Source organism: Myotis yumanensis, unplaced genomic scaffold, assembly GCF_028538775.1.
Source record: "Myotis yumanensis isolate MYYU_CA2020_CCGP unplaced genomic scaffold, mMyoYum1.0.hap1 SCAF_11, whole genome shotgun sequence".
NCBI classification, from domain to species: Eukaryota; Metazoa; Chordata; class Mammalia; order Chiroptera; family Vespertilionidae; genus Myotis; species Myotis yumanensis.
This window is the reverse complement of record NW_027223762.1, coordinates 36,042,289-36,069,337: the sequence shown is the minus strand read 5'-3', so window position 1 is coordinate 36,069,337 and position 27,049 is coordinate 36,042,289. Positions and strand designations below refer to the sequence as shown.

General features: G+C 40.6%; 1 protein-coding gene across 5 annotated transcripts in view; it reads left to right on the top strand.

Moving 5' to 3' along the window:
• Nucleotides 1-27,049, top strand: part of WDPCP (WD repeat containing planar cell polarity effector) — a 236,986-nt gene that overhangs the window by 124,559 nt on the left and 85,378 nt on the right. For all 5 annotated transcript variants that reach the window (XM_070429324.1, XM_070429323.1, XM_070429325.1 and 2 more), the window contains one exon: nt 22,671-22,734. In XM_070429324.1, the coding sequence (XP_070285425.1) occupies nt 22,671-22,734 (64 nt within the window). The remainder of the gene's footprint in view (nt 1-22,670; nt 22,735-27,049) is intronic.

Sequence of the window (27,049 nt, the reverse complement as noted above, 5' to 3'; positions counted from 1 at the left end):
ACTTAATTGTGCTTTGGGCACTAGAGAAATACTTTATTTTCATTGAAGCTAAAAATACAAATGTGCTATAAAAAGCTCTGAGATAGTCGTTGGTTTGCTTTACTTTCAAAATTACTGTGAAAAGATTTGTCCATTGTGCTCTCGTGTTGTGGCAAGTTGCTAGCTATACTGCGCCTCTTTTTCTCTGCTTTAAATGGATACAATAAAAATTTTTAACCTTAGATGTTACATGAAAAATTAGGTAATGTCAGTAAGTTACTCTGAGAAAAGTAATGTAAAAGTTGAAGGACAAATACATATAGCATATCCCATATAAAGTTCAAAAAATGGATGGATGGAAGATGAATGGGTTGACAGAGATAGATGATAGATCGGTAGATATAGTTAGTTTAGAAATACATATAAATATTTAGAAATACATATAAACTATACTATATGTATAGGTACATATAATATAGTTTAGAAATACTATAAATGAAAACAAAGAAGTGATTAGCGCAAAATCTAGGATAGTGCAGAGTGGGTTAAGAGAAATCTAGGAATAGTCATATATGAGCCTCCAAGGTATTAGTAATATTCCATTTCTTAAGATCAATGGGGTATATATCAGAGTCAATTAAAAATGGCTATTCTTTTAGCTGAATGTGTACATTTTGTATACTTTTTATATATGATATATTTTATAACAGAAAGTAATAAAATTTTCCACTCCATGCACCAAAAGGAATTGATTTAGAATTTTAATTTTACTTAAAATATAAATTTACTATAACTCTATTGAACTCTTTCAACAATTATATATATATATATATATATATATAGTCCCTTCTTTTTTTCTTAGAACAACCCTTTTAAGAGGATAGTATGAGTTGGCAATTGAGTAAACTATATATAAAGTGGTACTTTTATCTCTATCCAATAGGGAGGCCTTTGGAAAACAGTCATTTTAGAAGCTGAGGAATGTTAGTATATTGTTTGAGTTGTGATCTGTAATTGAATTTTGCCTTTTAATCTGAATTACATTAGCATATTTCAAGAGACTTTTCACCCTGAATGAGGCAGTCTTCTACATATGAACCTATGCCAAAAACACTGTGGCTGTCGTTGGACCGAGGGCTTTGTTCTTTGCTCTCACTATTATTTTGTTTTCCCTGTTCCTAGGAAAAATTAATGAGTTCCCTTCTTGCCTGAAGAACACAACAGATTAACATGAATGAAATGGGCGTTTTGGAGGCATACTCTCGGTGGCCTCACTGTGTCTCTGGCCTCTGTGATTTTGTGCAGGGATTAGTTTGTGCATTAGCATTATGTTTCATAATGTGATAGTCATTATTCTATGCTCCAGCCCTAGAATGCTCATAGCCTGCTAATACTCACATATACTACAGGTGTGCACTTTTTTTGTTCATTTATTTTCCTCAAATGCAATATTCTATTTTTTTATGTGCTTTGACGAGGTGTCTATTATTATTGTTGTTATTATTAGATTCTAGCTTTTCTGTGTGGTTACATCAGGAATTGAACGTTTTCCCTTGGGATATACTAGGTTTTTCATGTTTCCTTCTATGCACGCTTTGCTACTATTTCTGTTATAATGAGTGTTTATTAGTTCTTTTGACAGTAGGCTATACATGGCATTATGAAAAAACAAAAGTAAGTTTAGAGGAAATTAAATGAGATAGCTTAAAGTTGGAGCCCTTCTCTTGTTTAATCTGCTGCCAAGAAGTTCTCCTGCTTAAGGGAAGAGAAACAAGCCAAAGACTTTTTTTGTATTTATGAAGTTCTAGAATCGCATTACTCCATGTACTTTGGCTAGGCAGTATTTTAATACTCTAAAAAAAGTTATTACATAATGGACTAAGTCCTAAACAGTAAACATCATTATACAGAATTTTAAGTTAAAGATGAGAAAAAAGGAATGCTGTGCAGAGTAGGGTTGTGCTTACGATCACTCATTGGTAAAGCCGTTGACTCAGATTGCCTGAGTCCAGATTGAACTGTTGATTACGAAGAATAAAATATTAGATTGCTTTTAATTTCATGGCAACCATAGGAAGAGTGAGTATTATAGTGTGAATTTGTGATAATAGACAATTATACTGTGTGAGTTACTAAAATAAAGTTTTGTTGATACAATTTTGTTTTTATGTTGATAGTTAGAGGGAATCCATGGACATCCCTATCCTGAAGGTCTGGGGAAGGATACCCTCTAATCATGGTTGGTTCTTCTGATAACCAGCTCCATCTATAGGGGCTTTTGAAAATCACCTCATTAATATTAACTCAGGTGTGGTTGAAAGGAGCTTGTTATGAATAACAAAAGACTTTACTTTCACCTTTTTTGGCGTGAGTGTGTGTGTGTGAGTGTGTGTGTGTGTGTGTGATGTGCTTTTGAGACAGCTCCGACTCCTGGCAACCCTATGAGTGAGTGATGCCCACAATGTCCTGTCCTTAACAGCCCTGCTCAGCTCCTGTAAACTCATGCCTATGGTTTCTTTTATGGAGTCAATCCATCTCATATTTGATCTTCTTCTTCTCCTGCTGCCTTCTGTTTTTCCCAGTATTATCGTCTTTTCCAAAGAACCTTGTCTTCTCATGATGTGTCTAAAGAAAGACAACTTCAGCCCTAACTGGTTTGGCTCAGTGGATAGAGTGTCAGCCTGCAGACTGAAGGGTCCCAGGTTCAGTTTCGGTCAAGGGCATGTGCCTTGGTTGCAGGCACATCCCCAGCAGGGGGTGTGCAGGAGGCAGCTGATCCGTGTTTCTCTCTCATCAATGTTTCTCTCTCTCTATCCCTCTCCCTTCCTCTCTGTAAAAAATCAATAAAAATATATTTTTTTTAAAAAAAGAAAGACAACTTCAGTTTTGTCTCCACCAATGTGTCAGGCTTAATTTGCTCTATGATCTACTTGTTCCTCTTTCTGGCAGTCCAGGGAATCCATAGAGTTCTCCTCCAACCCCATATTTCAAATGAATCTTTTTTTCCTATCAACTTCCATCACTGTCCAACTTTTATATCTGTACACAGCATTTAGGAAGAGGAGGGTGTGGATGATCCTAGCCTTGGTCTCTAATGGCACAGCTCTGCTCTTAGTAATCTTCCCTAATTCTTCCATTGCTGCCCTTCTGAGTCTCCCCTGCTCTTGATTTTTTTGGCTGCAGTCTCCATTTACATTGCTGATGTACCAAGGTAAGCAATTTCAGTGCCTTCATTGTCTGTTAGAAGTTGTGCATCTCTTCAGTAGTCATGATTTTTGTTGTCTTCATCTTCAAATGCAGTCCTGCTTTGGTACTTTCTTCTTTCAGTTTCATCAGAAGTCATTTCAAGTCATTGCTACATTCTGCCAGTAAGATGATATCATCTGCATATATTACTTTCACCAATTTTAACTGCTCCTTCCTCTGAGTCTAGTCCAGTTTTTTTTTTTAATATGTTCAGTGTACACATTAAACAAACAAGGAAATAAAAGGTGTAACACCTTCCCCTATAGGAAACCAGTCTCTCCATATTCTGTCCTGGCAGTGGCTTCCTGTCCACAATACAGGTTACACATAAGGGCAATCAAGTGCTGAGGCAAACCCATTCCTTTCAGAGCAACTGCCAGCTTTGCATGATCTACACAGTCAAAAGTTAGTCTAACCTTCTGATATTCTTCGGAGCAGTGCAGTATCCAGCAAGTGCTCCCAATCAGGTCTCAAGTGCCTCTTCCTTTTGAACCCAGCTGAAAATCCTACATTTCCTACTTCATATAAGGTGGAAGCCTTTATTGCTTCACCTTGAGCATCACCGTACTTGCATGGGGAATTAGAACAAAGGTCCTGTAGATACTGTACTCTTTGGCATCTCCTTCCTAAAAACTGGGAAGTACATTGAACCTTTCCTATCAGTAGGCCATTGTTTTGTTTTCCATATTTGTTGACATGTTTTTGTGAAGATTTTGACAGATTCACTGCTGGTGGCTTGAAATAATTCTCTTTGTATCTCATTTACCCCTGGTGATTTATTTCTTCCCAATTCATTCAGGGCAGCTTTCACTTCACTGTTTAGATTGCAGGTTCGTTCTTATAGGAATATTCTGCTAAAGTATCTGTCATCCTTTTGTCTTTTCTGTAGAGAATTTCAGTAAATAGAGGGAATCCATGAACAATCCTTTCCCTTTATTTTTTCCTGGTCAGATAATGTGCTTCCTTATTAGTATTCAGCATTCTTCATCTAGGTTTGAATTTCCCTGTTATTTCTTGCATTTTCTGGTAGAGATCTCTGATTTTTTCTTTTTTGTTCTCTTCTATCTCCTTACATTGACTATTGTAAAAGTTCTCTTTATTTCTAAATGATAGTTGTTGAAAAACTGCATTCAGGTTTCTAACCCTACTTTGGTCACCTTTTGCTTTTGCCTCTCACCTGTCTCTGACAGTTTTTAGTTTTTCTCCTCTCAAGCATCTTTTTTTTTTCTTTCCTTTCTACTTCCAGCATTGTCTTTGTGCATTCTTTCCAAGTAATATTTCTAGTGTCAGTCTGCAGTTCTGATTCTTGGTCACTTAAGTTTAACAGTGCAAATCTATATTTTATGTGAGTTTTAAGTCCATTAGTAATGTTATTCACATTATATTTTGGCACTACAATTCCTTTATTACTCTTCAGCTTTACTCCAGTGTTTGATATTAACAGTTCATGGTCAGTACCAGTCTGCTCCTGGTCTTGCTTTGGCAGAAACAGCACAGTTTCTTCATCTTCTACTTCCAATTACATAGTCTATTTGATTTTTTATTGGCCATTTGGTGGTATCCATTTGCTCTATCACCTAGGAAATTCCAAGAGTTTTAGGAGCTCTGTGCGAGGAACAAGACAAAGACCAAAGATATATTTCTTATTATAAATCACAATATCAGAGAGGGCCAATGCGCTTTGCCTAAATTAAGTTCAGGTGATTGTTTACTTCTCAGCCTCCATGAAATTGAATAGTACTCCAGAATTATTGAATAGGGAAATACCAACAAGTAGGAGCTTTTATTATAAACTAGAGGCCCGGTGCACAAAAATTTGTGCACTGGGGGGTTCGGGGGTCCTCAGCCTGGCCTGTGCCCTCTCGCAGCCTGGGACCCCTTGTGGGATGACCACCTGCTGACTTAGGCCCGCTCCCCGGGGGATTGGGCCTAAGCTGGCAATCAGACATCCCTCTGGCAGCCCAGCAGCCCTCGGGGGATGTCCACTTGCCAGCGGGGAGCAGGCCTAAGCTGCAGTCGGACATCCTTAGCGCTGCTGAGGAGGTGGGAGAGGCTCCCACCACCACCGCTGTACTGGCAGCCGTCAGCCTAGCTTGTGGCTGAGCAGAGCTCCCCCTGTGGGAGCACACTGACCACCAGGGGGCAGCTTCTGCATTGAGCATCTGCTCCCTGGTGGTCAGTGTGTGTCATAGTGACCAGTGATTCCCAGTTGTTCTGCTGTTAGGGTCAGTTTGCATATTACCCTTTTATTATATAGGCTAGAGGCCTGGTGCATGGGTGGGGGCCAGCTGGTTTGCCCTGAAGGGTGTCCTAGGTGAGGGGCTGATGGGTGTTTGCAGGCTGGTCACACCCCCTTCAGGGCGGGGGTCCCGCTTGGGTGCCTCCCAGCCTGGGTGAGGGGCTGATGGGTGTTTGCAGGCTGGTCACACCCCCTTCAGGGTGGGGGGTCCCCACTGGGGTGCCTGGCCAGTCTGGGTGAGGGGCTGAGGGCTGTTTTGAGGCTGACCAAGCCCCCCCAGCGATGGAAGCTCCCAGCCTCTCCTTTTTTTCTTTTTTTTTTTTTTTTAATTCTGGGATTTATTTACCTTCTATAATTGAAACTATGTAGCCTTGAGAGGAGCTCAGAGCTGGCCAGGGCGGGCAGGAGGGAAGCTTGGCTTCCTCCATCGCCAGGGGCAGTCCAAGCCTCCTGCTTGCTCCAGCTTCGTGGCCACGGCCGACTGAAAGCAAGTCTGGGGTTTATTTACCTTCTATAATTGAAACTTTGTTGCTTTGAGTGGAGCTCAGAGCTGGCCGTGGCAGGCGGGAAGCTTGGCTTCCTCCATCATTGGGGCAACCAAGCCTCCTGCTTGCTCCAGCTCCGTGGCTGCCGGCCGCCATCTTGGTTGGGTTAATTTGCATATAGTCGCTCTGATTGGCTGGTGGGCGTGGCTTAAGGCGTAGCAAAGGTACGGTCAATTTGCATGTTTGTCTTTTATTAGTGTAGATAAATAGAAACTATAATAGCAACTTCTAGGTATTAAAACATTTCAAATGCATGTGCCATATATGAAGCTTATTTTACTAACATGGAAATATAAAGGATTAATGATTTATTTTACTTATTCCCCTCTTAACTATAACACTTGTTTTCTTACTCAAGTGGTATAATGTGATTGTGTCAGAGAGTCATGCTTTTTAAAAACTTATAAAAGAATAAGCAAAATATTAGGAAAGGAAGCTTTATTACCTAGGAATAAAAATACTGTTTATGACATATTTGTGGGGAAGTGTATTGATGTCTGCATTTTCCTTTGCAATACAATAAGAAAGTGAGATGAAATGACGGATAGAAAGGGATATTGGTAGATATGTGATTAAACAATATTGTAATGTGACAGTGATAGAATCTGTGTGCTAAATAAATATCTTTTCAACTTTCTGGAATGTTTGAACAGTTTTTTAATAAGATACTGAGGGGAAATATATATTAAGTCAATATTTACACTTAGATTCGGGGGGGGGCACTAGAGACTAGTCTTTTGAAAGTGGTTCCTAGCTTATGCAAAATATACATGATAGGCAAAAAATACTTGTTTTGTAACTAAAAATGTTATTAACTAATTCAATTTCTAAATGGCTTTTTCAGTCATACTTTTCAGTAATGGACCATTACTGAACAATTATATGAAATGCATTCGAAGAATACGAATACTAAAATAATTACCAAAGAATATTTAGGGGATAAGACAGACTGATCTTCAGAGAAAAACTTCCTGGTTAGAAAATCTAAAATGCTAGATAATGTGTTTAAAATACTTGTTTAAAGCATGGTTGACCTGGCAGGAAAGTAAGGGAAACACTCAAAGATTGAAATGACAAGGATGCTTGATTCCATAAGAGTAAGCAAATTCAAAGTTTGCCTTGAAGGCATCTGCTGGCAGTGAGGTGCTTGGTTTACAAAGGCTGTGTACTCAGTCAGAGACAAAGCTTTGGGCTGAAGTGACCTAGGAGATGAGGTCAGAGACCCCACATCAATCTACAGCCCTTGAAGGGCAATGTCTTCCCTGAGAGAACTAGAAGGAAGGAAGATAGGAGATGCGAGAAGGAATGGTGGGCAACAATTAAGTGGGCTGTGTGTCTTTTTATTGTTGAGAATTCTTTATCCATTCTGGATACTAGACCCTTTTCAGATATATTATTTGTAAGTATTTTCTTCCATTTTCACTTTTTGGATAGTGCTTGGTGCACAAAAGGTTTTTCTTTTTTATGAAGCCCAGTTTTTTTACTTTTTCTTTTGTGGTCTGTGCTTTCGGTGTCGTATTTAAGAAACCATTGCCTGCCTGGTCTGGTAGCTCAGTTGGTTGGAGCATTGTGGCATAGTCCCATACACTCAAAGGTGGCATGTTCGATTCCTGTTAGGTCAATGTTCAATTCCTAGGTAGACTCCAGTTGGGGCGCATACAAGAGACAACTGATTGATGTTTCTCCCTCTCTCTCTCCCTTACTCTTTCTATAAAAAGCAATGAAAACATATCCTTGGGTGAGTAAAAAAAAATTTTAAAAAGAAGCCATTGTCTAATCTGGGGTCAGGAAGATTTATTCCTGTTTCATTCTAAGAATTTTATAGTTTAAGCTGTTACCTTTATGTCTTTGATCCATTTTGAGTTAATATTTATATACTAGAGGCCCAGTGCATGAAATTTGTGCACTGGGAGCAGGGTCCCTCAGCCTGGCCTGTGCCCTCTTGCAGTCCAGGAGCCCTTGCTCCTTACTGCCCGCCTGCTCGCTGCTCCTTACCATTCAGCTCGCTCCCACCTCCACTGCTGCTGCACTCTCCAGCTTTAAGCCTGGCTGAGCGGCACTCCCCCTGTGGGAGTACACTGACCACCCGGGGCAGCTCCTGCATTGAGCATCTGCCCCCTGGTGGTCAGTGCACATCATGGCGACCAGTTGTTCTGGTTGTTCTGCCATAATTGTTGCTTAGGCTTTTATTATATAGACTAGAGGCCCAGTGCACGATCAGGGTTCAGGGGCCGATTGGGGGTGGAGCTGGCTGGGGGGAGGGGTCGCGGAAGGTTGGCCAGCCAGCCCTGCCCCCTGGTTGAACTCCAGGTCCAACTCCCTGTTGAGAGGACAATTTGCATATTAGCCTTTTATTATATAAGATGGTGTAAAGTAGTGATCCACATTCATTCATTTACATGTGGTTATCTAATATTCCCAGTACCATAATGCCTAGAAGGGAAGCAAGTTCCATTTTTCTACTCAGCCTTCTCTGACATCATCCTATTGAGGGAAGGGGAGTAGGGGAGGGTGTGGGACTCCTGTTTCAGTCTGGCAAGGTTGAAAGCCACTAACTATTGCCGGTATGGGTGGGGCCACAGTTTTGCTTGGTGTTTGGCTGGTGTAAAGCAGTTATTTCTAGAAAGTTTCCTCTCTTGCTATGCTGTCCATTGCCTGGTCCTTTGGCTAGAGAAATCAGACTTTTATTCGGGCCCTTTTTCTTCTCTGTACCCATTGGCATGTTTGGGTCGCTGCCTTCTCTAATTTCAATTCTGGAATACATGAGGCTAAATGAACATCAGAAACTTACCACTGGTTTTCCTTGGGTCCCAAGGTTCCTAAGCTGGCCTGCCTTCTCTCCACCTTTCATACTCTTATGTTTGTTTTTATATATAAGTCAAGGTTTTAAAATTGTACTTAGAGGGAGGGATTGGAAAAAGTATTTCTATCACTCTTAGAAGTGGAAGCCTCTTAATACATTTTTTAAAACCCTAAAAGCCCATCCATTGTTGCTTCTGACAGTACTGGGTCCTATTCATAGTCTTGAAACTGCACTGTTAACACAAATATCACTGATGACCCAGATAAGATTAACACATTTTCTGCACACTCTTTGAGTAGTATAGTGTTTTACTTTCTAGGCACCTCTCTTCTCTTTCTCTCCCTTTTCTTGTCCTTCTTCCCCTCCCCCTTACACACACACACACACACACACACACACACAATTAACATAGAAAAATGGGATTCTACCAGGATATGCATGTGACAATACCTCAATAAAAAGGAAAAATTAAAACCCTCCACTCCAAATTTTCAAGTGAAATTCCTTGAGATGCTACTCTCTCTTCACTTCCCTCACTTCTACTGTCGGCAGAAGAATGAGAGATTAGGCTGGTGCTCGGCCAGGCCATCTACCACCAGCATAAATGGAACAGGAGGAATTTTCTACCCTACATGGTGTGACTAGACTCAGGAGGCTTTAGTTTCAAACTGCTTCTTTGTTTTTGCTCTCTACAGAATCTTCTCCAAATTTTTCTTTAAAAAGTCATTCACTCAGCAAGTAATTATTTACTTTGTGCCACCCACTATGCCGAGTGGAGAATAGAGCTCAAAGCTCTATGTTGTTGTGTCTGCTGAGGATGTAACCCTGTGCTTAGTATAATTTAGGGTCAGGGTCGGTGATCAGTTTCAGAATAGCCCAATTTATACATTTATTATCTCACTACTATTTTTGCCACAATATTACTTGTTTATTAGTCTTGATTACTTTATATGAGCCACTGTATAATTCTTTCTGACATATTCTCACTTAGTTCTTCTCCATTTTGTCACTTTTATATATAAGGTGTCCCAAAAAAATGTATACACATACATTTTTGATAGCTCAATTTATGTTTCTTTCTTTTTAGACTTAACCGATTGGAATTAATAATTATTTAAAGTGTTTATATACTTTTGGCGGACACCCTATAGTTTATTTCCTTTTCAGTGACTTATCTATAGTTACTCTTGAAGAGCCTTAGTCTTTTCTGACTATATGTAGGTGATTAAGGAAGGTCACCATAGATTCTGACCTGGCCTTTCTCAGTGCTAGATACATGTCCTTCCTTTTCTTTATCTTCCCCTGCCACGAGCACACACTATTGAGATCTGCAAGAGATGGAAGAGGGACATAAATTTAACTAATTGACTAAATTCATGTTCCCATAGTTAAAATTGTTTAGATATCACATCCGGACAATTGACATTTATCATTAGAATGAAGTACGTTTGGTTCCCTGAGCTGACTGTGTAGGTTCGCTCAGTAGAACACGGCTTTCCTGTTCAGTTTAAATGATCAATACAGTGAAAGACCTACAGCTGGAATGGAAGAGAGGCTGCAGAGAATTACTGAAATAAAGGATGGGATTTGACAGACTGAGGCTTGAGCACAAGAAGTGTGGAAGAACAGGTGCCTGGGTTGTTATCTGCATTTTTAATTAACATCTGTTTTTAGCCTGAAGCACCTTGCTGAGAATGCTGTACTGTACTTGTGTTCCGATATAAACACCGACTGTTGAGAAGCTGCTAAATAGTAAGAGGTTAGTAAAATGGAAAGGTTTTTCCTTGAGAGAAAGAAACAATGGAGGTTCACTCACTGGATATAGATATCTAAGGGAACCCCCATTAAAACTGTTAGGTTTTTAAATCCTTTATTTTGATACTTAATATGTAAATGGAATGTAAGAAAAGTCACAATCCATAATAAAAGTGTTTACATCTGCTTATACCTGGGCTTGGGACTTGGAGGTGGTTCTGAAGGTATTTTTGCTTTATATTCATTGTTGAATATTGAAAAGAACATATTTGTGCATTAAGTTCATAATTAAAATAGAATAAAAAGCCGAAACCGGTTTGGCTCAGTGGATAGAGCGTTGGCCTGCGGACTGAAGGGTCCCAGGTTCGATTCCGGTCAAGGGCATGTACCTGGGTTGCGGGCACATCTCCAGTGGGAGATGTGCAGGAGGCAGCTGGTCGATGTTTCTCTCTCATCGATGTTTCTAGCTCTCTGTCTCTCTCCCTTCCTCTCTGTAAAAAATCAATAAAATATATTTTAAAAAAAAATAGAATAAAAAACAGAAATCTGTATGTTTGGCATATTGTGGCAATTAAAGAATTTTTCTTGTTGGAAAAAATGGAAAGAATTTAGAAAATAAAAAAATAAAAGGTAATAAGGGTTTGAGTAAGGCAGGAAAAGTAGTTTTCTTGATTATCTTTTGATGGTTAGAAAAATGTTTACTAACATCATCTAACAGTTGAGACTCTAACCGTAAAATAGCAAGTGCTTAAATTTCTCCAGATAACCAGTTCATAACTCTGAAGTTACCCCAAGACACAAACTTCCATTATTTGCCCTTTAGTCTGATGCAAAGCTTGATTTGTTTAGCATTGTTTGGGGGGAAATGTTTGAATGGATACCACTTTTTTACATCTATCTATAATAATAAAAGCATAATATGCAAATTGACCGAACAGCAGAACAACCGTCCGGAAGACCATGCTATGACATGCACTGGCACCAGGCCAGCCAAGGCGGGTGCAATGCGATTGGTCAAGGGGCCCCGCCATCACCCCACCATCACCCCGCAGAGGGAGTCCCAGGCCACTGGCCGGTGGGGCTATCAATGGGGGGCAGGAGGGTGGCAATGATAGATTGCAGAGCCCCAGCTGAGTGGTTAGGGCCTTCCTCAACTGGGCGATCGATCTGGGGGCCCTGCGATCAATCACCCCGCAGAGGGAGGCCCAGGCCAGCCAGGTGATTGCACCCCACACCTGTTGCCTGCAGAGGAAGGTGACTGGTGGCGGGGGAGGAGGGGGCAGTACTACACAGATGGCAAGCAGTGGCAGCAGCGGGGGCAGGCCCAGCTTCTGGCAGCCAGGGGAAGGAAAGCCCCAATAGGCCTTGATTGCCAGCCAGGCTTTGGGACCCTACCCGAGGGGTCCCGGATTGTGAGAGAGCGCAGGCCGGGCTGAGGGACATACTCCCCCCACCCTGTGCATGAATTTCACATGCCTGTGCCCTCTCACAGTCTGGGACCCCTCGGGGGATGCACCGGGCCTCTAGTATCTACACTAATAAAAGACAAAGATGCTAATTGACCATACCTTTGCTATGCCCAAGCCATGCCCACCAGCCAATCAGAGCAACTATATGCAAATTAACCCAACCAAGATGGCGGCCGGTAGCCATGGAGCTGGAGCAAGCAGGAGGCTTGGCTGCCCCGGCGATGGAGGAAGCCAAGCTTCCCACCTGCCCTGGCCAGCTATGGCCTCCACTAAAGGCAACAAAATTTCAATTATAGAAGCTAAATAAATCCCAGATACCTGCTTCCAGCCAACCTCCACTGGGACCTTGGGTGGCTGGGGGCCATGGCAAGCCTGCAAACAGCCATCAGTCCCGCACCCAGGCTGGCCACACTCTCATGGGGTAAGGGTCCCCACTAGGGGGGCTTGGCCAGCCTGCAAACAGCCATCAGCCCCTCACCCAGGCTGGCCAGGAACCCCAGCAGGGGCCCCCACCCTGATTCGGGACACCCTTCAGGGCAAACCAGCCGGCCCCCACCCAAGCACCAGGCCTCTATCCTATATAATAAAAGGGTAATATGCACATTGACCCTAATAGCAGAGCGACTGGGAATCACTGGTCACTATGACACACACTGACCACCAGGAGGCAGACACTCAATGCAGGAGGTGCCCCCCTGGTGGTCATTGTGCTCCCACAAGGGGAGCTCTGCTCAGCCACAAGCCAGGCTGACTGCTGTCAGTACAGCGGTGGTGGTGGGAGCCTCTCCCGCCTCCTCAGCAGTGCTAAGGATGTCCAACTGCAACTAGGCCTGCTCCCCGCTGGCAAGTGGACATCCCCTGAGGGCTCCCAGGCTGCCAGAGGGATGTCTGACTGCCAGCTTGGGCCCAATCCCCCGGGGAGCGGGCCTAAGCCAGCAGGTGGTCATCCCCCGAGGGGTCCCAGACTGTGAGAGGGCACAGGCCAGGCTGAGGGACCCTCCCAAGTGCACAAATTTTTGTGTACCGGGCCTCTAGTCTACACTAATAAAAGAGAAACATGGTAATTAGCGTACGACCGCTACCCTTCCCATTGGCAAATCAGCATATCCTTATGCAAATCCACTGCCAACTAAGATGGCGGTTAACCGCCAACAAAGATGGCGGCTAATTTGCATACGGGAGGCAAAAGGGGAAGGACTGAATGGTGATCGGCAACCCAGGTGGCAGGCAAGAGCTAGGGGGTGGGCAAAGGCCGCCTTCCCCCATCCCCCAGCCTGTGATCGCTATTGGAAAACCGGTGGCAACCCCGGACCCGGACCCCACTGGGGCCGGGGTTGCCGGCTGGCCTGCGCAGAGCAATGCCATGGCAATCGGAGGGCGGGAGGGCCCGGGCGCAGGCCAGGCGGCAACCCCGGCCCCCACTGTGGGGTCCGGGGTTGCCGCCTGGCCTGCGTGGAGCGATGCCATGGCGATCAGAGGGCGGGAGGGCCTGCGCCCAGGATCGCCATGGCATCGGAGGGCGGGAGGGCCCGGGCCCAGGCCAGGCGGCAACTCTGGTCCCCACTGGGGCCGGGGTTGTCGGCTGGCCTGCGAGGAGTGATCCCCTTGGCGATTGGAGGGTGGGAGGGCCCGGGCACACACCCAACTGTGTGGTCTGAGTTTGCTGCTGCCTATAAACCGAGAAAAAGTTGTAAAATGAAGTACTAATCTCTAGGGTTTAGGTCAGACCAAGGAGTAGTGCCAGGCAGCCAGAAGCTGGCTCATGGCTGGCCAGTGCAGAGGTGGTGGCAGGAGCCTCTCCCACCTCCATGGCAGCACTAAGAATGTCTAACTAACAGTTAAGGCCCGATCCCTTGGTGGCCTAAGCCTTTAGTCGGACATCCCCCGATGGCTCTCTGGCTACCAGGAGGATGTCTGACTGCAAACTTAAGCCTGATCCCCCAGGGAGTGGGCCTAAGTCAACAGGTGGACATCCCCCAAGGGGTCCTGGACTGCAAATGGGCGCAGGCCGGGCTGAGGGACGCACCCCCCACCACCACCGAGTGCACAAATTTTGTGCACCGGGCCTCTAGTATACTATAAAAGCCTAAGTGACTGGCCGGAAGCTATGACACCTAATGACCACCAGAGGGCAGACGCTCAACACACAGGCATGGAAGCATGGAACAGACTGATGAATCTCAGAGGGAAGGTAGGACGGGGGAGGGCGGGAAGAGATTAACCGAAGATCTTATATGTATACTAGAGGTCCGGTGCACAGATTCGTGCACTGATGGGGTCCCTTGGCCTGGCCTGCAGGGATTTGGCCGAAACTGGCAGTCTGACATCCCCCAAGGGGTCCCGGATTGTGGGAGGGTGCAGGCCAGGCTCAAGGATCCCAACAGTGCACGAATCCAGGGTAGGATTCCTGGTCAGAGCTCATACAGGAGGCAACATAAAGCTGCCAATCTGAGTCTACAAATATGTGTTATTCTATAAGTACAATTTTAGAAATCATGAATTTTACTTACCAAGAGGCATTTTGGTTGTTTGGATGGGGCTGTTACATATAAAGCTTCTGTTAACATCCATGTGCAGGTTTTCATGTAGATAGGAGTTTTTACGTCTCTCTGATAAATGCCCAGGAGTGTGCTTACTAAGTCATATGCTAGGTAGTGTGATTTTAGTACTATAGAAGCTGCTATACTATTTTTATAGTGGCGGTGTCATTTTGCATTCCCATCAGCAATGTATGAAAGATCCAGTTTCTCCTCATCCTTGCCAGTATTGTCACTATTTTTAACTTTAGCTGTTATAATAGATGTGTACTGATATTTCATTGTGGTTTTATTTGCATTTTTCTAATGGCCAGTGATGTTGAGGATCTTTTCATGTGTTTATTTTCCATCTGTATGCTCTGGTGAAATATCTCTTCATGTCCTTTGACTATTTTCTAATTGGATTGTTTGAAAATAGACTTTTTAAAGTTTGTGGATGTGCTTTGGAAATGAAAATTTTTATTTTGTAAGCATGAGAGAAATATTGCAATATCATTTGATGTCACTGTTGATGTTTAAATGTAGATGCAGGAGCCAGAATGTTGTGCTCAGATTATGCTAAGATGCAAACATTGGGGAGATAGTACTGAGAAATAAATGTAGAAGGGAGGGAGAAGGGGGAAAAGGAGACAGAGGAGAGATGGAGAGTAGAAAAAGGAAAGAAGAGATGGGATAGAGATAATGGGCAGAATGGAGAAAGGGGATAAGATATATAGCAACTCCAAGGAAGAAGATGAGGACTATGTTAAAGCTGAGTGCGCTGTCGGAACAAGGGCTCTTCTCAGGGTCTGGAAAGTGTCTCTAAGAGACTGAGGTAGACCATATAGAAGTTTCTGTGGTTTTTAAAATGAGTTGTAACCTGCAAAGTGATGAATTTAACTTGCATTGTATCTAAACTAACTGTTTGTGGTGGAGTTCAAAGTTAATTGGAGTAGCCCTAGCCGGTTTGGCTCAGTGGATGGGGCATCGACCTGTGGACCAAAGGGTCCTGGGTACTTTTCCTGGTCAGAGCTCATGCAGGAGGCAACCAATTGATATGTTTCTCTCATATAGATGTTTCTCTCTGTCTTTTCCTCTCTTCCACTCTCTCTAAAAATCTATGGAAAAATATCCTTGGGTGAAGATTAAAAACAAATAAGCAAACAAACAAAAGCTAATTGGAGTAAAGGAATGTGACTTTCCCCGAAGCCCCAATCACCATTTATCCCCTCTATGCCCTCTTCTTCCTCCACCCTCGCACCCTCCCCACCCCAGAAATTACCACACTGTTGTCCATGTCCATTAGTTCTCTCTCTCTTTTTATTTTCTTTACTGCTCAATCCCTCCACCATCCCCCAACATGCACAACCCTACCACCCCCCAGAGCTGTCTGCCTGCTCTCTAATCTGAGTCTCTCATTATTTTGCTTGGTAGTTCAGTTTGTTCATTAAATCCCACACATTGGAAGCAGCCCAAGTATCCATCAGTAGATGAGTAGATAAGAAGCTGTGGTATATTCACATAATGGAATACTACTCTACCAATAAAAGGAAGGACATTTTACCCTTTGTGACAGCATGGGTGGACTTGGAAAGTATTATGCTAAGTGAAATAAGCCAGTCAGAGAAAGACAAGCACCATAGGGTTTCACTTATATGTGGAATTTAAGAAATATGATTTTTTATCCCAGTCCTACCGAACACTAAGAGATCTTTGACAAGCTCTTATCTGTAAAATGGGAAGTGACGTCATCTGCCTTTCATATCTCAAGGAGTACTGTATCCAATAAAGCAATTACTGGGAAAATTTTTACATCTGTAAAGTAGTCCACAAATAAAAATTGTGAGTGATAATTTTTAAAAACCATGGAAAATAGGAGCAGGACTGAAATATTAAATGAATGCTTTAAATTAGTTTTACAGAGAGAAGTACTTCACCAATTTTCATTAAAAAGCTAGTACACTAGGATGTAAATGTAGCAGGAATCTGTAAATTCATGTCAGATTCACCTGTTTGTAAGGAATGAACACAAGCTTCCAAGGCCCAGAGCTCCTGCATGTGTGTCACTGGACTTAATGGAGGCGAGGGAAAGGGTCTGGCACCCAGGGGTTGTCTTAGTCCGTTTGGACTGCTATAACAAAATACCATAGATTGGGTGGTTTATAACAGCAGAAATTTATTTCTCATGGTTCTGGAGGGTGGAAAGTCCAAGATCAAGGTACCAGCAAGGTCCCATTCTGGTGAGGGCCCTCTTCCTGGTTCTCTTGTGTCCTCACCTGGTGGAAGGGGTGAGGGAGCTCTCTCGGGCCTCTTTTATATTAATCCCACTCACAGTCTCTGCTCTCATGACCTAGTAACTTTCCAAAGGCTCCACCTAATGGTCTTAACACCATAATGTTGGGAATTAGGTTTTAAACGTGTAAACGGAGGCGGGGAGGAGGACCAGCATTCAAACCATAGCAGGGGGCTATGCTCAACAGCCTTCTTTACTGCAGGAGACACTGGTTCTAGGCTCCTTTCCTCTTTGCTTTTAAGCCCAGACTAAATCAGACTATTAAAGGGTGTTCTACCTTCCAGCTGTTGTATTTTCAAGTATAGTTTTCTGTGACTTCTCAAATTTATTCATTTCATGATATAACTAAACATCTACTCAGTTTGTGTATTGTTTTACTACTGAATTATAATACTATTCCAAATGTATCAGCAGTAAACATTGAAAATGGCTTCATATTAATGTCTGAAGCAGATTTATTTCCATATATTAACTTACTTATCACTGTAATCCCATAAAGTTGGATAGAAGAAATTATATTGTTTTTATCTATAAGAAATAGGAAGCACAGGAAAGTGGTGCATATTTAACACTGTTCCAACATCTTTTTAAACTAAAGATATTTAGCATTTTACATTGTTTCAAAACAGTTTTTATTATTTAACCAAATTTCAGGCTTGGGAACAGGAAAGAGGAAAGGCCTAAAAGAGTATGTAGGTTGGCTATTTGAATTTGTGTAGGTAAACAGCATCATAAAAGCTTATAACTTGCCTTATTTTGCCTCAACAATGCCTGTGAATTGCCAGGAGATTCCTAAAGCCTTCACAAATCCCTACACAAGATAAAGATTCCAGTTTAGCCGTAACTGGTTTGGCTCAGTGTGTAGAGCGTTGGCCTGCAGACTGAAAGGTCCCAGGTTCAATTCCGGTCAAGGGCATGTACCTTGGTTGCGGGCACATCCCCAGTAGGGTGTGTGCAGGAGGCAGCTGATCGATGTTTCTCTCTCATCGATGTTTCTAACTCTCTATCTCTTTCCCTTCCTCTCTGTAAAAAAATCAATAAAATATATATTTTTTTAAAAAAGAGTCCAGTTTAGGTCCAAAATGAAGCGGGCAGGCAGAGCTGTACCCATTCCACCACAGCCCCTCCTCCTTCAACATACCCTGTACTGGGCTCTGCAAAGGAAGAGGCCTAGACCTCAGAGCAGCTACTCCCAGTGTAAGCATCAAACCCATAGCTACCAGGAACTGGTGAGGCGGGGTAGCTCAGATATACCTGTTAGAAAAGGAGCGGGAGCAAAACAGAAGCACACAGTGTAAGGGAAGAGAATCCTCTACCTTTAAATTCCTGCATTTCAGCCTTTTGAAAAAGAATGGCAGGGATCTAGCCTGTTCCATGAATGTGCTCTAGGAGAGCCCACAACTCACAAATAAGACCCTGCTGTTGTTTCACAGAGAGGAGCACCTCTGTGAGTGAGCAGCCCCCGGGCACTCAGTTGCAGTTTTTATGAGCCTCCCTCTTTCCAAATGTACTCTTTCCCTTCAAAGGATGAAAATAAACCTGTTTATTCCTAAGCCAAATGACTTCAAATGTGTCCTTTTAGTGTACATTTATATATATTTTATATGGGGGATAAAAGGAGAGAACCAATTCCAAGTTTTCTTTCCAGAGGCTTCTAAATACCTTTCAGTATTTATTGATTAATGAAAAAGGTTAATAAAACTTTCATTTTTGAAAACAAAATATTAAAAACAAATAAGAAACTTTTATTTTTTCGTATCTTATTTTGAACTGTAATAAGTTAATCAGAAATAGTTTATCTTTAAAAATAGTCTATAAATAGAGAAAAAGATATGGGTAGAAAATAGTTATATCCAGTGGTTAATTTGGCAAAATACAAAGTAGAGGGAAATTTAGCTGGGTTTCAAATTAATTAAAATAGTAAAATTATAGGAAAATAAAATTTTAGTACTTGATAAGTGATAGTTGTTATCACTGTTTATGGCTGTCTCTCCTTCTAGACTGTGAGTTGCCTAAGATCAAGGACTAATGTCAACAGTTTTTCCAACCCTTTGATTCCTAACACAGAACCTCAAGCATTAGAGGTATTTTGTAAGAGAAAATGTACTTGTAGTTGACAGTATCTTGTGATAACTTTTGAATGACATTAGCTCTAAACTTGTAGGGTTCAAAATGATGGAATTTGGGGTTCCTAACATACTATAGCAGCCAACAGGGAGCTGGCTGATCTCCTTTCTGATATGGAGCCAAACGTGGAAGCAATGTGATCATTCCTTTTTAATGAATGCAACATGGCATTGCTCATCTTGAACTCAGAAAATCCAAGAACCAGAGACCTGATCTGAAGAAGGGCCGATAAGCCTCCATCACACAGTTCATTCTTTTCTAATAATAGCATTAAAGCAGCACTGTGGTAGAGGGTGCAAGTTTTAAAGCCAGGTGGCCGGGTTCCATGATATTACTAATCCCTTCTGAGTTACATGATATTGCTAATTAATATTTTCTGATCTTAAAAAATATCAAAACATTTGTGTGTCTGTGTGCCATGCATATTTATCTACCTGTATATTAACTGAATCCTTTTTTAAAAGCAATTGCATCTCAGACTTTTTTCCGGAGGTCATTTTCATTTTTCCTGAGGCATGCTCCCTACTAGTCCCATTATTGAAAATCGGTTGAATGTGCTCAGTTATTGTATACCTGGAAGGGTCTTTATTTTGCTTTCATTGTTGAAAGAGAATTCCACTGTTACATCATACAAGATTGATGCTTATTTTCTCTCCATAATTTGAAGGTATTTTCCTACTGTCTTCTACCTTCCATTGTTGCCGTAAAGAGGTCTAGTGTCAGTCTATTTGAAGTTCCTTTGTAGGTGATCTGTCTTTTCTTTGGCAATTTTTAAGAATTTTTATTATTAGAGTTCTGCATTTCCATTACAAACATATAATTATATATTTCGTTCCATTTATCCTGCTTTATATACATTGTTCCTCTTGTGTTTATTGATTCATATCATCTCAGCCATTAATTTAGTTCCCTGAGTAGACATGTTAAACCTTTTCATCTCTATCTTGCTCAACCTCTTTAAAGTTTTTATCTCCTATCTCTGCAACATTGTAATTCCTTATTTATATATCTTTCAGCTTGCTAATTCTCTCAACTGTACCAAGTTATTTAACTTCAATAATTAATATTTTCATTTCTAAAAGTTGTGTTTTATTCTTTGAAAAACCTACCTAGTAATTTTTATTGTATCTTATTGTGTGTTTATTTTCAGTATAAATATCATATTCTGCGTTATTTTATATTCTAACTTTAATAATTCAATTATCTGAAACCCATGGATATATAAACCTGTTTATTTTCTAATTTTCCATTATGGTAGCTTGTTTCCTTGTGTATTTGATGATCCTTGTGAGCTCATATTTGCTTCATTTTAATATATAGTAATCCTGGAGGCTTGTATCAAAAGTACTTTAATCTAGACATGAATTTTTAAATTGTTTCTGCCAAAGTTTAATAACGTAGGAAAATTTTTGCTCCTGCCTTAATCAGAAGACTCAGACTTATTAGTGCACCTTTAACCTTAAAACTTGCTCAAGGTCCAGTTTCCTGAGGGTGATAGCCCTCAGTGTAGCTCTGCCTTGCCTTCCCCAACCCCCATTTGTTCTCTGCTCAGGGATCCTCACTCTAGTTTCAATCAGGGATTTTGTTGAATATTTCCTTTTTTTTTTTTTTTTAAGGGTCCTGTGATATATTCTAACATATATTTTATAGCAATCTAGTTGGGGTCTTCTTTTGGTACTTCTGGTGAACCAGGCTGCCAGATACCAATGCCATTTCTTTTTATTTTTATCATAATGTTCATCATTACCTCTCATCTAGAATGAAGAGTACATCCTAACTTGTCCCCCTAATTTCACTCTCTTGAATTTCAATGAGTCATATATGTGGTTGCCAAATTGATGTATCAGTGGACATGTTAGCCACTGATATATGGATCCTAGAGATTTGTGAGTCACTGATGTAATTACCCATGCTCTGGGAGTGGGTAATGTTCCTGGGAGACTGGATTGAGTAAATATAAGTAAAAGCGGACCACAGTATGCCAACTCATGGAGTAGGCAGAGAAAAATGAACTAGGAAAGAGGACTAAGAAGATGAAATCTAAGAGGTCGCCCAAGGGCACACACAATGAGAACTGACCTTTAAGTTTATCATTGAGGAAGAAGATGGATGATTACTATTGCCAGGCAAGTTTCACTGGAATGGGAGTAAATGCCAAGTGGCAGTGAATGTATGGGAAAGTAGTACAACTTGCTCATCCTCTGTCCTCTGCCTCATTACATCCCACCCCCACTGAATTTATAAGGAACCAGGAGCTTCCAGGAACAAAAATAAACACAATTGCCTTCTGATCTCCTATAGTTGAAATGTGTTCAGGAAAAATGCTGGAGATACTAGTAAGAAGGGCCAGGAACAGATAACAGTCATCAAACATAACATGGAAACTGAAGTGTTTACGGTTCTGGACCTACCAGCTCCTGTGTTAAAAGAATAAGCCTTGTTTGTTTGAATTTTAATTTCTTTAGCTATTTTACTAATAAAATTTGTATAATCTGTTAATATTCCATACTTCCTATATGTTTTATTTGAAATATGATAAAATAGAGAACAGAGAACTTGGTAATTTACCTGCTTATTTCTAGAGTCAGAAAAATTGACAGTTTTACCTATGTAAATCTCAGCCTTTGTGCAAAATAAAGAAGATCTTTCCTTCCAAAACCCTGTGCAGAGTTGATCCTTAAACAATATGGCTTTGAACCACAGGGGTCCACTTATATGCAGATTTTTTTTTCAATAGATACAGTGGGTCTTCCATGGGTTTTACATCCTTGGATTTAACAAACTGCTGATTGAAAACAATATTTTCTGTCCATGGTTGGGAATCTGCAGATGTGGAGAGCTGACTATATGCATTACACTGTTTTATATAACACATGAGCATCTGCAGATTTTGGTATTGTGGGTGGTCCTAAAACCAATCCTCCCATGGATAACAAGGCCCAACTGTAGTTAAGCTTTTGGGGAGTCAAAGTTAGAGGTGAATTTTTGACTCTGTGGGGGTTGGCATCCCTAACCCCCAGTTGTTCAACAGTCAACTGTATGTGTTCATGACATACTTTTCCCTCAATATCTTGAACTTTCTATAAAGCTAACTAATTTAAATTGCAGTTTCTTCTCATTTATCTGAGCCTAAAATTAAACTTACTCAAAGAAAATTCTCAAAATTATGCTTTAGGGGAAAAGAAGATTGAAAAAGAGTAGAAAAGAATTATTTTTAAAAAATAGTTAGAAACCACTTATATTGTCATTTTACAATAGCCTAAGATGTATTTTTTAAAAAACTCACAAATGACTCTTGTCAATATTTGACTTCTCAACTTTTAACTTAGGCGCACAAAGTATAATTAAAGTGTTAATTACTCTTATCCTGCTACAGTCTCTAAGTTCTTATACTTTTACAAGGCACAATATAGTAAAAAGTTATGAAAAAAAATATTTCCTAAGCTGTCTTTCCCTCTATTCAGCAGCACCCACTCCAGGCTATGCTTGTTCTCGGAAGTGGCACTGAAGGACCTCCACAGGCACTGGCCTCAGTTCCTCCTAAGCACAACATCATTTCACACTAAAGACCCCAGTGGACAAAGGCTCCACTGTTTGAAAATATTTCTGCCATCAGAAGAACAAAAACAATAACACATAAATACATTAAACAAATAGCTCTCTCCTTGCCACTAATGGATAACATTTCTTCCTTACAGGTACCAGAGATTTGAAAAGGCATTTCTGTTAGCTGTTGACATTGGTGCCCGAGACCTGTTTATGGTGAGTCATTCCCAGAGATGATTTTGTGCCTTCAGTTCTAAGGCTGAGTAAGTTGTCAGCTTTTGTGACCATTAAAAAGGATTAGTGTCATGTGTGCCTTAGACACATGGTGGGAAAGCATTATTCCATCTTGGCTTGCAGCCTTGCCTTCATGGAACTGGTCAATAGCCATCCAGTTTCTTTTGACTTGTTGACATTTTCCCTGCCAGAGCCCAAGGGATTTTTTATGTTTTCTAAGAATTTATAATTCTTGAACTTTTCTCCTCGTGTACCTTGATGTGAGGAGATGACACCTTTCCATCTAATAAGCTTAAATGTCTTTCTAATCCATTCTCTGAAGTACAGATACAGAAGCTAGGACATAGGGTAAAACATGTCCCATACATCTTGAATGTGCTCAGTCTGTCCCTTAGATTTTAGTGCAAAGTAACAAATTCTGAATGTTCTCACTTGTATTTTTAAAGTAACCACAGTGTAAAGTAGACCAAAGAGGTTATAAATTCACATACACTTTAGTCCTCCCATTTATTAGCTATAAACAGTAAAATCTAGTTTTTTACAGATCCTTGTGCTCTGTATTAGGTTCTTATTTTATAAGATCTTTCACCGCAATGGCACAGTGAGATCACATGAACAAAAAAGGTAGGGTTCCTTTTCTGGTTTCTCAGTGTGTTCATTGTCAAGGAAACAATAAAACAAAAGCTTCTTGAAAACAACAAAAACTGGAAGGCTCTTTTGCCTGAATCTTCTGCACAATGAAGACATTTGTAGTTTAAATTAAACTTTGATGCTTTAGATGTTAAATATGAATTCATTAAAGGCCTGATGCATGAAATTCATACATGGGTAGGGTCCCTAGGCCTGGCCGGTGAGCAGGGCTGATCTGTGGGGTGACGGGCAGGGCGAATGGGGTGGGGGGGGGGGGCGCTGCCACCTGCCTTGGCCGACCTGGCGCCGCCCACTCACCTCCCCATCCCCTGCCGCCTCCGCCAGTCACCTCACTATGCGGGGCAATCGGGGAGGGGCCCCCACCGGCACCCACCTTGACTGGCCTGGGGCCTGCGGGCTAGAGGCAGCTCCTGCTTGAATGTCTGCCCCCTGCTGGTCAGTGTGCATCATAGCAACTGATCATTCCGCCGTTCAGTCGATTTGCATATTAGGCTTTTATTATGTAGGATGACGTTAGGTCACTTGTCTTCAGATTGAGTTTATTATTTAAATTCTAACTTTTCATCATTCAATTAAATTGTGCTTTCACTGATCATGAAAAAATTCTTTCTAATTACTGCAAAAGTATGAACCTTCTGTTATTTGTTTGTCATCTGTATTTTGCTATGTCAAATTGAGTAGGCATATTAGTATATTGAGGTAAGGTTTTCTATGCATGCTGACATCACAGTGTCTGAAATTTAATTACTACAATTTTTAGATTTTTCTAATCGCATTGACTTTTCCTCTTTATCTCCACTTTCTCACCTCTGCTACTACTCACCCCAGTAGGATATATTTTCTTCATGTCTTTATTTTTTTATGTCTATAGTCCCAATCTTTTTCTAGCCAAGATAAGAACTGAAGAGATTGAATATTTAGATGTATAGTGTCTGGCAAACTTTCTCAATATATTATATTGTTGCATAATTTCTACTGCTTTGACAATTAATACATAATCATCAAAACCATCTTCTAAATGTTTTTAAAAAAATCATACCTGTTTCCGCATTTAGTCTCAGGTTAGCCAGTAACAGTATAAAGAAAGTCTTCATGTTGTTTTAAACTCCTAGTCCAAATCTTTCTACAGAAAGGCTAACCCTAACCCATAAGGATTTTTATGTGTAAAAGATAAGAACCTAAAATAAGAGAAGGAGAGAAATAAGTTTACTTTCTTTTTTATTTGTAAAAGTGAACAATCATTGTCAGAAAGCTGCATCTTTACTATTCAAATGTAACTTATTTGCAGCCCAAGGTATATCTTAAGCATTATGAGCCTTAAGGGAGCATTATGGCCTCAACATTCCCATTTAGGTTCAGGAATCTTCTATATACATTTGAGGCTCCACGTTGAAATTACCTAAAAGCATGTTTTCTAATAGATCAACTATTCCTATTTAAATTATTATCTAGCCAGAGGTCTATAGGTCTAGCCTATATACTGAGAAATATCACCTCTTTATATTTAAAAGTTTATAAAATAAACAGAATTTATCCCTAATATAAATTATGTTCTACTCCCAAGATATCTTTTCCTGAAAAACTAAAATTAACACTACATGGAACACAAAGGGGTCACCAAAAATATGTATTAGCTATAATCTGCAAATAGTCTTTTTGCATTAGCATCTATCAGTGGTAGAGAGATAAAAGACATATAGCATGATAGCAACAGACCTTGAATATTCAAAAGTCAATATGAACATTCTGGACCTGAGGAAATGTGTCTGAAATGATCCACCTCTTCCCTTTTCAGGGTAGCCTATGTGATCATCTAAACTAGGTGTCAGCAAACTATGGCCTGCCAGCCGGGTCCACCCCAGAAATGGTTTTTCATAGTTTTACATTTTCAAGACATATCAAAATAATAGTATTACATGACACTTAAGAGTATATGATATTCACCCAGTAGGGAGGCGTACAAGGGGCAGTCAACTGATGTTTCTCTCTCTCCCTCTCCCTTCCTCTCTAAAAATCAATAAAAACATGTTCTTAAAAAATATAAGGGAAGTTTTATTGGAACACAGGCAAACTCACTTGTTTATGTACTGTTTATGACTGCTTTGCTCTACAATGGCAGAGTTGAGTAGTTGCAAGAAACCATATGGCTTGTAAATCCTAAAATATTTACTATCTGGGTCATTACAGAAAATTTTTACAGACTCCTGGTCAAGAAAGTGATAATTTATTACTTCAGTCCTCTATTTAAAACCCTTTAGTAGCTTCCTATTGCCTTTGGGATAAATTCTAACTCCTTAATATGCCATCTAAGACCTCTCCAGTCTCATCCCTCTGCTTTCCAGCTACATTATCCTTCCTTCAGCTCTGGGAAATACCTTGTACTCCTTATTATGTCCAGACCAAGTCAAGGAGTTTGGGTTCATCCTTACCCCAAATCAGTCAGGCATAATAGGAAATGCATGAAATTTGGGTTAGAAGTTCCCTTCAAAGCTAGTAACTTTGGAGGTTTTTTTTTTTTTAATGTAAAATAGATAACAACACAGTACCTACTCATAAGGTTGTTTTGAGTCTCAGTGGGGATAATGTATTGAAAGTTCTTTGTAAAATGGGAAGTACTATACAGATAGCATGTGTTATTATATTACTGTTGAGAAAGGACAGCTGTCATTATTACATGTTATGGCATGAAATAATGAAAACCTGAAACAGGACATGAATTATAGAAATGTAAAGGAGAGGATATTTTGTAAGCAAAATAATTATGATTCAGTAAGACCTTAGGTGAAAATAAAATGTTTTTATTTTAAGAATAAGTACTATAATAAAAGAAAACAATATCATGAAATATAAAGAACAAAGTAAAAATTACTTGATATATTTCTATCCAGAAAGGAACATCCTTTGCCTCCCCATGTGAATATACACATACTGTACACTATACTTTATATTTGTAAATTGATTTTTTAATAAAAAATGTGACATGATAGACTGGTTTTCATATCAAAAAAATATAGGTCTATATCATTACTTTAACCTTTACATTATATTCATTCTATGAGTTGTACTGGCATTAAAAACAGGCATATAGCGCTGGCTGGGTGGCTCAGTTGGTTGGAGTATGATCCTGTACACCAAACGGTTGCGGGTTTGATTCCCAGACAGAGCACATACAAAAGTTTGCAGGTTCAGTCCCCAATTTGGGTGCATACAGGAAGCAACTGATCAATGATCTCTCTGAAATTGATGTTTCTCTCTCACATTGGTGTGGTGTTTCTCTGTTACATCAATGTTTCTCTCTCCCCTACCTCTCTTTCTCTTAAATTAATTTAAAACATCCTCTGGTGAAGATTTAAAACACACACACACACACAAAACAGGCATGTAGACCAATAGAGGAGAATAGAGAGCCTAGAAATAAATCCATGCATCTATGGTCAACTAGTCTTTGACAAGAGTGTCAAGAACACACAATGGGGAGACAATAGTCAATAAATGGTGGTGGGAAAATTGGATATACACATGCAAAAGAATGAAACTAGAATCCTATCTTACACCACTCACAAAAATTAACTCAAAATGGATTAAAGAACTAAATGTAAGACCTAAAACCATAAAACTCCTAGACTAGAGGGAAACATTGAAAAAT